This window comes from Festucalex cinctus, chromosome 11 (assembly GCF_051991245.1).
Source record: "Festucalex cinctus isolate MCC-2025b chromosome 11, RoL_Fcin_1.0, whole genome shotgun sequence".
Classification (NCBI taxonomy): domain Eukaryota; kingdom Metazoa; phylum Chordata; class Actinopteri; order Syngnathiformes; family Syngnathidae; genus Festucalex; species Festucalex cinctus.
Window position 1 is genome coordinate 11,938,647 of NC_135421.1, and position 13,662 is coordinate 11,952,308.

Genomic DNA, 13,662 nt, shown 5'->3' on the forward strand with positions numbered 1-13,662 from the left:
AAAAAAAAAAAGAAGAAGGTGGGCCAAGCCCAAGGAAGCAAACCAAACAGGAGTGAGTGGCGCAAAGGGGGGAGGAGAGGGACCCACTCCCATTCAAACCGCTCTCACCCCGGTTAACCCCGACTAATACACACTCGTACTGTATATACACACGCACACACACTGCGGTTACAGGCTGTTGAACGTCTCCTGACATCGTTAATTAGGCTGCAACCCGTCAACGCCTTTGTGCGCTACTAGACATTTATTTTAAAAACACTCATTTCACGTTTGCATGGATGTGAGGACAAGTGCGTTGGAGCCGCTCTGTGCGTGCGTGTGCGTGCGTGCGTGTGTGCATGCGTGCATGCGTGCTCAGCTGAGGGACGAACCACATACACACTTGTTGGCTAGCTTTGGATACACTGACTAAGGAGAACAGGTAATAAATTATTATTATTATTATTATTTTAAAAAGGCAATCTAACGAGACTATAGTTTTAAAAAGTAGTTGTAAAATAACTCGGGAGCACATTTTTTTCCCCCGAGAAACTATGACTACCCGCACAGTTATATCTTAGTTTTGTAGAACTTTTTTTTTTTTTTTTTTTTTTAAATAATAATACTACAACAATGTGGTCATAAAATGACAACTTTACTCGCAACTTTTTTTCCTGCATTTTCTCATAATAGAGCAGTGTCCCCGGCTTCAAACGGTCTCGACATATGACATTTGAAAGTCACAACTATATGTCATCATGGAGCATACTCAGTTATCGCCATACTTACCACCTTTCTTTTGATTATTTTATATTTATGGCCTACTAGTATTTTCAATACAAATATTTACTGAAATTATGACATTACTATTGCTACGTACAAATTCAGATTACGTATATATGAATGAAACCGTCGTAAACTGTAACTGGACTTTATATTCACAAAAGCCAACTTCTCAAATACCATGAATTTATTCTCATAGAATTGTAATTATAACCTTTTTCTCATTACAATGATTACTCTCACAGAATTACATCACTTTTTAATCACTAGACTTCAACTTTACTTTTTTTTTTTTTTTTGTAAAATGTAAACTTAAGTATTTTAAATGAACTTTTATTATGATAATGACGTTTCTCATGCTCCAACCACTTTCCTCTCAGGAAATTGACTTTTCATATAATACCACAAATACTACCAATACTTGTAAAATTTATTACAGATAAAAACTCAACTTAATTCTTACAAAATTATAGCTAATACATTTTGAACTTTACTACTGTCAAACTACATTTTAACAAGGACTTTTTGTAAAATTATTAATTACTTTTTATTGAAACATTGTGTTCAATTATTGCCACACCATATTGTATTCTAAAAATGTGCAAAATATTATTTAGATAGTACTGTATCTGTATGTAAAGTTCCAGTTTTCAAAACATGCTTTTGACCAGTAGGACTGAATGGATGTAATTTAAATATTAGGGAAACGGAAGTTGCATGAACGTTGTGTATATTGATGGAAGATGGACGTGGGATTCACTAAGTTTTCTTCTTCCCACTCCTTTTTTGAGTTGGACATGTTGAGCTTTCTTTATTGCCACTGCTATACATGATGATGTTTGTTTATTGCCATGATTATTTTCGGATTGCTTGTTATAAAGTATTGCTATGTTTGGCTTTTTGGAACATGTCATATTGTTCGATCAACTCAAAAATAAATAAATCAAATCAAATCAAACATTACAAATTATTTCCCTGGTACTTTTTGTGTGGCCCTAATACACATTTGTATGTTAGGAGAAAGCTATGGCATACCTGTGAGAAGGTTAATTCACACTTGATTGAATGTATTTATACAAGATATTATGTTTTTGATAATCATTGGAGTGCAAAATTATGCAGCAACCACAGTGTAAATTGTTGAAGTAATGTGTGCCTTTTAAGAATGTATCCATTTTTGGTTGGCAGTTTCACATGAGCGACTGTAGAAGCATGTATGGTAGTGACAGCAATGGAGGGGAGACTCAGGTACCCTCAGTTTCATACGTATTGCCAGCCACCCCAACATAACCCCCCACCACCTCCTCCCAAAATGCATCATGCATGCCCGATGGCCAATCACGGGCTGCCATGTAGTGCTGTCACCTCATTGGACGACAGCTATTTGGCAAAATGCTCTCAGGCGAGTGATGGGCAGGGCATGGAAGAGGAAGGCTCTTTTAAAAGCAAAGAATTTTGTCAACTCAAACAGGCAAAAAATGGTCTGGAATGGATATCACAGAGATGTGAAACATGGTGCTTAACAGTAAATAAAGTAACATTAAGGCAACGTATAAATCCAATTCCTCACCAATTACAGGATTTTGGGCGGGGGCATTTTCCGAGTTCTGCGTTAATGTTGGCTTAGATTGTGCCAAGACCAATTACTGCTCAGGTACAAGGTTTTGGCAGCAATGCTTTACTGCTTAAGGACCAGTAATAGCTTTCAAACCATTAGTCTGGCTGTTAATTTTAATTAATCTACCATGTTCATTATCAGAGTTGCAGTTTATTTTATATGTATATTGGAAGCTGTTTATAAGATTGTGATGTAGCTCATTCATACATTTTAGAAACAGCTCCATGTTATATACAGTAATGCAGTTTAATTATCTCTTTGTCAGTGTCCAAACTAAGCCTTAACACTACAATTGTGCATTTGTATTTGAAGGTGTCTGAATAGATTGTACATGCCTAATAATGTGGCTATGAGTGTATATTGCTTCAGCAGTCCCAAAGGAGAGAAAACGCCAAACTAAATATGTACAGCATGAGGTGTCGGGGGAATGATTGGAATATCCCTGGAGTAGACTGACCTGCCGGCGTGTGTTGCACGAGCGTGCACACACTCAAGGTGGTTGCCTGGATACAGACACGCAGAGTGCCCAGTTAAAGTCGTTTTGGCTCTTGGCTGATAGCTCACTTTAATCACACCTGCATTTTTTGCTAACACTTTCATAGAAATGTCAGAGCATTTAACAACCGTGCTGCTTGGTTGGTCATAATTAGAAAAAAAGACAAACGAAAATGTAGGCTATTTAATCCTAATTTGCACTACAGAACTGTACAAGTTTACTGTGTACTGTACGTTGATGGAAATGTTTTGAACCACCTCAACATTCATCACCCGGCTATGAGTGTATATTCCAAAATAATAATACATTTATGTATCAATTTATTTTAGACACTGGACACATTTTTTGTAGTTCGTATCAAAAAGGTGATATCAGTTTGGGACTACCAAATCGGAAGCAGGCAATATTACTTTGTCTTGACTTGTTTTCTGCCTCATCGGACTGAGTTTAACATCAAAAGTGAAAGTACGCAACTCAGAATTTGACGTGCTAAAAAAACACCAAAGTGTTACAAAAATTGAATACGATATATACCTACAAACAGGGACTGGTGGATAATGAACAGATGAGATTACAGTACTGGCAACATTAGCATGTCCATTATTTTTTGTTTTTATTCATTCATTTTCCTTTTGGACATGCATACGAAAAGAAAAAGGGCTGGCGGGATAAAGCCAAATTTATTAATTACCGTCCCCAGAATAGATTTAAGACGCATAATTATCAAGACACAGTGTTATAAAATACACTATGGCACATCGTTGTCGTTCAGTCCCATTATAACTGCAATAACAATACTGTAACACCCCCCTTTTTGCCGCTTCAGATTCCTGTACCTGTCAATTCTAATAGGGCCATTCATGTTTAATACAGTCCATATTGGTCAAGCACAATGTTGTATTGAAAAAGAACAGATTTTGTAAAAATGCAACACCGACTGCTGTAAGTGGAGTATGGCTAAGGTTTCCAAGGTTGAAAAAGTGAGCATGTCCATAATTCTGCATTCCCATTATTCTTGTTCTCCCTTTTCCATTTCTTTTTGTGCGGGTGAACCAAATAAGCAGGATTCATATTATCATGGCCATAAAACTACTTTCAGATTCAATACATGGGGTATGATAAGATTCAAGGATGCAACGATTTTAATGTAAAGTTCATCAAATCAAAACTTTAAACATTTTTTTTGTTACACCTCTAAACACAACCAATCAACTGAACAAACAGCATAAGTTTTACCTGTGAAGCCCATTAGAGCTCCCTCTCGGGCCTGCTGCCTCAGCCCCTCCACGTCTTTATAGTCGATGTACACCAGGTCGATAGCCTGCAGCCCGAAAGCCTTGGCGGTGGTGACCACTTTCTGCCTGGCGTACAGCAGCTCCTTGGCATCCTTGGTCCGCGTGGCGCCTTTGGGTAAACACACACAGCATGCGGGTCACGTGTCAAGGTGTGAAAGGGAGCCGAGCTAATGCGAAAGGAAGCCAAGGGGTGCACAGGAAGTGAGGATAGCGAGGGGCGATGAGTGAGGAAGTCTGGAACATATACAGTATCGCCGGTAACAAATGCTGCTCTCACGCAAGGGTGCATTACAGGAAAGTAAACAAATCTATTTTGCTTTTAAAGAATACGGGCATGAACCCAGTTTATCTGACACTCCACAACAAATAATATTAAACATATTTCTTATGTTTGATGCAGTGCAGTTGCACACCACTATTAACTACAACAACAATGATAAATGCATTTTTAAATGAATACCTTTGTAAATGTAGAATATAAATATCTTGAAGATGAACTAATACATGTGTATTGGAAATAGCTGGTTTCAAAAGAAACAAGGGTCAACAAAGGGTGCGAGGTAAATGAATTTGCATATAAAGCATTCAGACTTGGGTGTCAACACTATTGTTTTGTCAAAGTCAACATTGTTGATTTTAAGCTAACTTACTATTACTCGTGTACAATTGATAAGAATGGGAAAGGGCTTCCAACATTTGGCTTTTTATTTGGCTTTTCTGCAACACTTAATTCAAAAGAAAAATCCCTCAACAGGAAATAAGATACACTTTTATACAAAGGGGATTCAAATTGAGAGCAGAGATGTCAATGTGTGACACCATTTTGTTTTCACACTTTTTACACTTGTATGATAATGTTAAGTCAATTAAAAAATGTCTGATTAAATATAAAACGACTTTCAAAATGGCAACAATTTTCCGGCTTAATTCTAGTTTTGATAATTCCTATTTGGAAATTGGTTTGAAATCAGAACAAGTTTGATGTAACAAGAATGTGTTTGACACTGGAGTTTCCACGGAGTACCTAAGTGCTTCCTAAAAATAATGCAAAAAATGTATTTGTATTAAATAGCGTCCATCTATACCAGTGGGAGGTGGTATTTTTCCTTCCCATGTAAAACACTCTCATTAGTCGATCATACAATCATGACAGCGGAAGCCTGAAGCCGATTCTACATTTCATCCACGGGCGCAGATGGTACTGGGGACAGAGGAGGACGTGTCCACCCTCAGTTTCCTGAAGACCACGATCAGTCCCCTCCACTGTCGAAGGGTTTTTGCTTGACAGTGTGCGCCTGCGAGCACACGTTTTGCTGCCGTTATCATACACAGCATGGCTTTTCGCCGCTGTGTTCGATATTCTCCCAGGCTATAGGGGGCAGTGAAGAGCGTCTTCATACATTTAACAAAATATATGAAAACAAAGAATCAGGAAGTAGAAAACACTGTTGCTTGTCTTGCTTGTTTTTACGCGGACCGTCTGTGTATCCCGGGCCAGCTCCCGGATTCAGGTAACCCACTTAGAGCTCCAGCAAAGGCTGGCGGGCGTGGGCAAAAAGCTGGCAGAGCACAAGCCACTAACCCGAGTCACTTGGAGGAGGGCCGTGGAAGAACTTGGAACGTTATGAGCTCCAGACTCAGAGGGAGGCGTGCCCGGGGGCCAGGAACAGAGCACCTATTCGGGCTTGCCGTGGCGAACCCCCGGAAGAGCCCCTGCCCATTGGTAGCCCACTCTCAATGTGTGCGTTGTCGGCAATACGGACGTCGCGCGGAGGGTCGAGGTTGGTGAAATTAAGTGAGGATATCGAGCTGCTATGCTATCTGCCTATCCTGTAAACATTATAGTTACATGTTTTGTTGTGCATTTATAAGGCTGGAAAGCGCCGTGAGAAACCAACTTTGGCTACAGGAGTTATGAGAGGTTTAAATTCCAATTTTCAATTGAACACACCATCATTGTGAATGAGTTTTTCACTGTAAAAGAAAAACAACAACAAAAAACCGTGTTTGCTCAATGTGAAAGATAGAAAGAAAAATAGTCAGCTGGTGTATGTAATATTTCTCTCCTCAGTTAGATAAGGCATCACTGATTTCATCATTATGCTGGAAAAACAAGCCATTTATTTACATGCGTCACATTCCATCATGATTCCACCAGGTGTCCATTGCAACCAACTGTACAAAGATGGAACCATGATTAAAACAGGAAATTGGCGTAAAAGGTACCTATACTGGCGCAGAAGTCATCGGAACCGAACACCACGCCGTCATGATGGAGGCCCACCTTGGGCGCGAGTCGACGGATTTCCTCGCACACCGCCTGGAGAGAAGCAAGGCACGTACGTTACAGACCGACAGTTAGTGGGAGAAGCGGCGGCGTAAATCTGAAATCTAATTATACCCCAGTGTTCCAACTTCAAACAGTCTGGCTTTGTGATTTGTCTTCACAAGAAACACAACAAAAAAGCACTCATTACAAAAGTACATTCCCTCTTATCAAATATGCTAATGAAGGCAAGCCTTTACTCTCTATCAAGGGTGAAAATTAGAATACTAGACAACTCAGTAAGCCGCCAGTGGGCACAAACATGAAGTGGCAGTGCCAGGATGTCTCCCTTTTTAAGTGTTGAAAAATCTCATAATTGTGCGAAATGCTTATAGACAAGCCTTCATTTGGTTTGCTTTTTTTCCCCCCTTATTCATCTGCTTCTTTTTAATCATGTTTAACAGCAGAACTGGGTGGGCAATTGGGCATTAATATTCTTCGTTCATTTTGGGGAAGTTTACAATTCCAAATTAAAAAAAAAAAAAAAAAAAAAAAAAAAAAAAGTATTTATCAAGATGCAACAGTATTTGAATGTTCTGAATGCCAGTGGAAATTGAGCTGAAAATCGATCCGATAGCAAAGGTCTAAGTGGATGGAAGTTGAGAGTAAATCAACAGCACCTCTGCTGGTTACAGCCACGTAGTGCGCTCCATTCTGGAGCAATCGCTTCAAGGTGTGACTAATAAGCAAACAATTCCAAACAATCAACTTTTCAATGTGAAAGATGGGCAAACCTTAACGTTAGGACTTCCACGATGATGCAAAGTTTGTTCAAATAACTAAAACACATTATTAGCTGCCCATTCAATAAGTAGCTTCCAGTATTTTTGCTGTTTGTTGTTTGAGGTTTACTGGAAAATTTTTATTGAATAAAATACAAAAAAATACATCCATCCATCCACCCATTTTCTTGACCGCTTATTCCTCACAAGGGTCGCGGGGGGTGCTGGCGCCTATCTCAGCTGGCTCTGGGCAGTAGGCGGGGGACACCCTGGACTGGTTGCCAGTCAATCGCAGACAAAAAGGTACATATTTAAGAAAATAGTATAAACAAAAACAAGCCATTTAAGTGACAAAAAAGTGTCATATAGAAATTTGGGAGGGGGAGAGAGGTTGGGGGATGGCTTGTAGTCATATTTAATTTACCTTAAAGTTGAGCAGGCCCACAGCCGTTTCCACAAAGGTCACCAGGCGAACGGGCCCCGTCAGCGGCCGTCCTTTCAAGCTGCGCTGAAACCTGTCAACGAACTGAAGAACACAGGCAGTGCAACTCATTAGCTCGCTGTTTGCTCGAACAGCAAAACAACACGGCACCACGCAATTACAATAAATTAATTTTATTTGTACGGCAGACATACATCAGACATTTTGTATCCTCTACAGACTTTAGCGGCAACGACAACAACGACCCGTTCCCGCCTTTTGATGTTTCCCGAATTCATTTGTAATAGATGTTTAAATGAATAAATTAAAAGATGCGTCGTGCTCCGAGGGACTGTAAAGTTGTTGCTCCTCACCGTGCAGTTGCCACCCTAAGTGCACTTACCATTGCATTATTAGCCTACTCCAAAGAGCTCACACTGCGCTATTGTGGGAGAATTAATTCAAGGGGTAAAAAAAAGAAAAAAGAAAATGGAATAGAAATGTTCGGATACTGGTAAGCGATATGACAGCTTTCAACATCCGTCATGGAGTAAAAAAAAAAAAAAAAAAAAAATAGAGTCAAAGGAAAGCGCAACATTTTGATCTGTATCTGAAGACACTGCTACCTACGCCGCTCACTTAGTAGCCATTATGCCAAGAAACACGGCCGAGGGTTCAAACGCCAAAGAAGCAGACAGAATGAAAATATTTTACATGATCACCAGGGAATATTTCTTCGTTTCGTGTGAAGTCTTCAGAAGCTCTGCACGGCGACAGAAACTTTGCATGCTCATGTAAATACACACAGTGTTTGCATACACATCAAGGTGAGAAGAAACAAGATTTGAAAAGTCTTTTGAAACACACATCTATCAGTGATAGTGGGGCCAGTGGAGCAACAATGCGGCACTTTTCTTTCCTCGCTAATATGCGAGCTCAGCTCACCTAGGCAGATCTTAAAAATGGAGTCTAATTCTTTTAAAGACCAAAGCATTCCAATTTTTTTTTTTCCCCAATAGACCAGTTCACAGCGAGACTTGGGACTGCCGGTGGGATAGCCCAAATTCCAAAATCTATCATCTGGAAACACACAAAAGCCCCCCTCCCTCCATCAGATATTTCTTTTCAAAGCCAGTGCCCCCCCCTTCCTCGGCAAACCAGAGGAGAAAACTTTGTGTCCCCTCGCCTTTTTCCATGATAATCTCAGGTAGGCGACCCAAAACGTACCCCCGTACTCACTTGTCTGAAAGAACGAGGCCTCCATTGAAGGATTTCCAAAATAGGGCCAATTTTAATCATCTCTCCATTCAATCACAGCCAGGATAAATCATATCTGAAGAGATTTGCATAAATACAAACCCATCAAAGACTTTTCATCTTCAAAAGGGTCTTTTTTCCTTTCCAAGACCCCAACAGGCTTTGTACTGTAATCATCTGAGGTCACAACCCGGTGGGAGCCTGGCTGCCATAGCAACGTGAACGCTGGGGGCTTAATCGGGTATGGGGCGGGTGGAGGGGAAGTGGGGGGGTTTGCGTATGAGAGTGTGAAAAGGGGGTGTAAAATAAATCTATTTTTGTGACAGAAGAAACAAGATAGATAGATGGCGGGCCATTGAGGGGCGATGGCGCTGATATCAAACAACAGACATTGTCGGGGAGAAAAAAAAAAAAAAAAAAACACTTCTTTTAAGAGCCTCCAAGCGTCTCTGATTACATGTTTCCGTCCGCGTATTCTCGTCTTCAGCTATTATGCACTTGGAGAGGCTGATTTACACGCGGTAAGAGGTGCTTTCATTGTGCTTCTTTTATGTACAGCGGCCATTAGATGTCAATGGCTCTCACAACGAATGCCCTTTAATTGGGACTCAATTGGGATGGGTGGAAAAAAAAATACACAACGAAAAAACAAAGAATAATTTCTTTTTTTTTTTAAAAAAAAGGGGGGAATAATGCCTCTTCTAAACAGACCCCTGACAATTCAGCAAAGAGCAAGAGAAAGGAAGCGATAGCGGGACAAGTTTCAATTAATTTTGCTTCAAAAGGAGGCCAGATTAAATGTTTCCTGCCTGCTGAAGTGTTCATTTCACAGAGGGGAAGCGGAGAAAGGGATAAGGGGAGGTTACGGGAGGAGGAGGAGCGGGACGGGGGCGCCATTCTTTTGGCTACACCAAATAGTGTGGCGGGGCAAAGAATGCCGCACGGCTCCGAATCTGTGTGAGAATTGTCCCGCAGACAAAAAAAAAAAAAAAAAGGAAAAAAAAAAAGAAAAAAAAAAAAAAAGAGGGTTGCTTTGAGAGAAGAGGGGGGGTTACGCCTGTTACAGCCCAATAAGGCCCGTCAGTCACAAAAGGGGCTGTGGGGGTGCGGTTGAGAGGAGGAAGGCCCCTGCTAAAGATTTTCCACACAAAAGGAAACAAGCGAGTCCATCTTTTAGCGACAAATCAGTCTGGAGGTTCCTGGGCTAATATCAATTAAAAAAAAAAAAGAGAGGAGAAAAATAAACAAGTGAGGGAGGGGGGACATGGGGAGGGAGGAGATTTACTGCGCCTGCCTTACAAGAGTGGAGAGAATCAGACACATGCTTGCAACACAAGACGCCTCAATGCAGATGCAAAAGAAGCTGAAAAGGCCAAGAACACAATGGAAGAAAGAAGCATTTAGGTGATAGAATAGGAAGCATCCCTAACATCACGCGTGTGCACCTACTGATGTATTAACACATTAAGCACAAGCCATGTAAATAAACCGTCACTCTTCTTCTCCTTACATGCAACAACCAAACCGCCAATTGTCAGTCTTCCAAAGATTGATGGCGAAATGCAACAAATAAATCTATGCTTCAGGATGAAAGACATCAAGCATCAACAAGGTTGAATTAAAAAAAAAAAAAAGTGATGACTTAGCCTAAAAGGAGCCACCTAGTTTTAGAAATCTAAATCAATATAGAATAAAAGGGTGGACAAAGGAATGTCTGGTAATGGAACAGCTCCGGGAAGTTATGTACCAAAAAAAATAATAATAAAAAAGTCGAATTATTGACACATTTGATCAAGGCCCCAAACTCTACTTTATTGGTTATATTTACCCCCTAAAATTTGTGAGTGCATAAGCGACTGGTGATTGTGATGATTTTTCAATTATTAACATTTCTGGTCCCTAACAAACCTTCTGCTCTACACTTCAGTCCAATTCTTGGCGATATGTGATTTGCTTTGCCAACCAACATTAAGTCCAGAAGGAGTAGAAGAAGAAGTAAGGTAGGAGAACACCAAAGAAGAAGGTAACCAATATGTCATGAATGACCACTGTGATTGGCTAATGTGTGAAAAGAGGTGGGATTTGGGGTTATACTCTTGTAAATAATGAACAATGGTGTAGAGGACTATCAGTGCTACTTTCTACCCAATAAACCTAGTGTGCCAGGAGACAAACGCTGATAAGGAGTCACATTCATTTTGTTAGGAAACTGTTAAAAAAAAAAAAAAGATTATGCTTACACTACTGGAATAAATATAAACTTTACATTTTTAGTTAGTTTATTATGTTTATTATTTATGTTGTGTAAAATCTTGCATTGAAAATTTAAAACACTGCAGTTTCTGCATTTATTGATCAGTAATAAAGTAAACTTGCGAGGAAATGTGAATACTTGCGTCAATGTAAATGTCAATTTATATAGCATGCCCCCATAACTTTTCTGCTTGCACCTTTAAAATTTCAAGTTATGGGCCATTGTGCTCCTATAAATAAGATATTCAGGAGACCTGATTTTCGTCATTCCCATGGTGGAATTAATTAATTTACTGTATCAATGTCCACTAAGAAGGGGTGCACATAAAAGCTCACGTTATTAAATAAGTCTTGTCGGATTCACATAGACTGCTGTTTGTAGTAACATGGAGATGTCCAATGAGTTGTAATCTTTCCAATGCAAGCTATCCAATGAAATAAAATGGATGAATTGGAAATCCGTTTCATGCACTTAAACTATGGGAGCAACAGTGACATGTGAGGTGAGGTTCATGACTGGTAAGGCACTAACTCCTCTAGAGTCAAATACAAAAGTACAAACCAAAACAAAAGATTAGACTTTATTTTAATGTTGACTTTAATTGAAAGTAACAATAGACACACTTCTTCACTTCTTGCCCATGTATTTGAAAATTAATGTAAAGCACGGACCAGATGACTAAAATGGAACATAATTCAATGTAATCATTATAAGGTTGTTGTTCTTGCACTACTGTACAGTCTGCTTCGGATAATTAGGGAGTGTTCTTAAATTTAATTTGAACATCATAATTAGCACTGTCAAAATTAATTGATTAATCAACAAGTAAACGATTACTACTTAATCGACAACTACTTTAATAATCCAGTCTTCGTTTGGAACCATTTTTTAATTTCAAATTGTACAAATCCTCTGCTAACAGTAATTGCTCACTGATTCATGTAGTCCTTTCTGAAAGAAGACTGATTATCTTCAAAATAAGACATTTGCAAACATGTTTTTACTTTGAAAAACAATGATTGATGAACGATTCTAAAAATATTCGATAGTGACAGCACTAATCCTAACTCTAGTCTGAGAGTGTGTTTGTATGGATAAGCATAGCACTCTTTGTTTGACTATGACAAGTCAATTCAATTTCCATAAGGAAAAACTGTAATCTGTAAAAACTGAACAGATTGCGTTCACATTCATGCACACACTGCTGCTCTGTTATTGGGCATACTTCAGGTTTGATTAAATACAGTTTTAGGTGTGACATGTTCCGGTTACAAAGTAGTCTTGAGTGAGCTAAGGCAAAGGCACAGTTGTGAGCTCCATTACGCTTATGAAGCAAATCCGCACAAATGTCTGCCTCTTGAGCAGCAGCCAAGAAAAACACTATGGTCCATCCCAGAGTCCTGCCACAGGGATCAATTCCCACTTTTACTGTGAAATGGAAAAGCGTGTTATGATTGCTTTGAAGATTCCCGTGGTTTCGTCTTACTTCTTGGGTTTGTGTACATTTCATGGACCCAGAGGACATGAGAAGAAATATCACAATGTTTTCTTAAGTTATGTTCTTTGTATGCACAGTTTTGTTTTTTGTTGAAATGGGTCACATATGGCAGTCTTACATTGTAAACCCTTTTTATAATTTGTTTTATTATATACCCAAATGTCAGTGATTGATTATGGAAAGATTAATGCTGAATTTGTGTTAGTTATTTTCAACATCCACATTACACAGGTCACCACTGTGCAATCAGACAACTCCAAGCTGACAAGTGTAAATAAAAACCTTCATGACGCAACAATTTAAGAACTTACCCACTGAACTTCTTGAGTGTCTTCCACTTTGGGCAGCATAAGGGCAGGGGGGAGAACCTCAGCCTGTAGGACAACTTGTAGGTCAGCCTCAGCTAAACCACTGGACACCGAGTTAACCCTCACACACTTCTCCGTCCGGCCCAGGTTCAGTTCAGCCAACATCCTGGGAATGTTTTCCCTGGCCTCTGTCTAGAACAGTGGAAAAAAAAGAGTTGAAATTAGAACATGTGGCGTTGTGACTGATAAATCATATATAGTGGCAACAAGTGCACATTTATGCACAAAACAAAAAAACACATTGTACTTTGTTCTTTTAAAGTAAACACTTTGCAAAAACAGAGCAGGAAGGGAGGTGAGGACGATAGATGGAGGGAAAAGAAAATCAAAGTGAGGACCTGCAGTTACAAATTCTACCAGTAACAAAACACATGCCACTATATTTAAAACAGATGCCAGGGAATGAAAAAGGGGTGTTGGAATGGTAGGAATGATCAGATGTCCTGTTACTCAGAGGAGAGAGCTTTCTCTCCCTGGGAGAAATGTGGTCCGAGTTAAACAGCATACGGAAACGGAAGCTTATAAATTGTCAGGTTTGATCAGAGACTGGAGCTGTTGATGGACCATTTGGGGATTCTAAAAATATTATTTATTGTATGAGGGAAATTTACTTTAAAATGAGAGAGTTTTTGAAAGCTAAAGTCA

General features: G+C 39.5%; 1 protein-coding gene across 2 annotated transcripts in view; it reads right to left on the minus strand.

Annotated features, from left to right (window-relative positions):
* clybl (citrate lyase beta like) overlaps window positions 1-13,662 on the minus strand; it is a 68,832-nt gene that overhangs the window by 5,906 nt on the left and 49,264 nt on the right. For both annotated transcript variants that reach the window (XM_077537649.1, XM_077537648.1), the window contains exons 3-6: window positions 12,961-13,149; window positions 7,644-7,745; window positions 6,398-6,491; window positions 4,113-4,280 (exon numbers count right to left, since the gene is read on the minus strand). In XM_077537649.1, coding sequence (XP_077393775.1) covers window positions 4,113-4,280; window positions 6,398-6,491; window positions 7,644-7,745; window positions 12,961-13,149 — 553 coding nt within the window. The remainder of the gene's footprint in view (window positions 1-4,112; window positions 4,281-6,397; window positions 6,492-7,643; window positions 7,746-12,960; window positions 13,150-13,662) is intronic.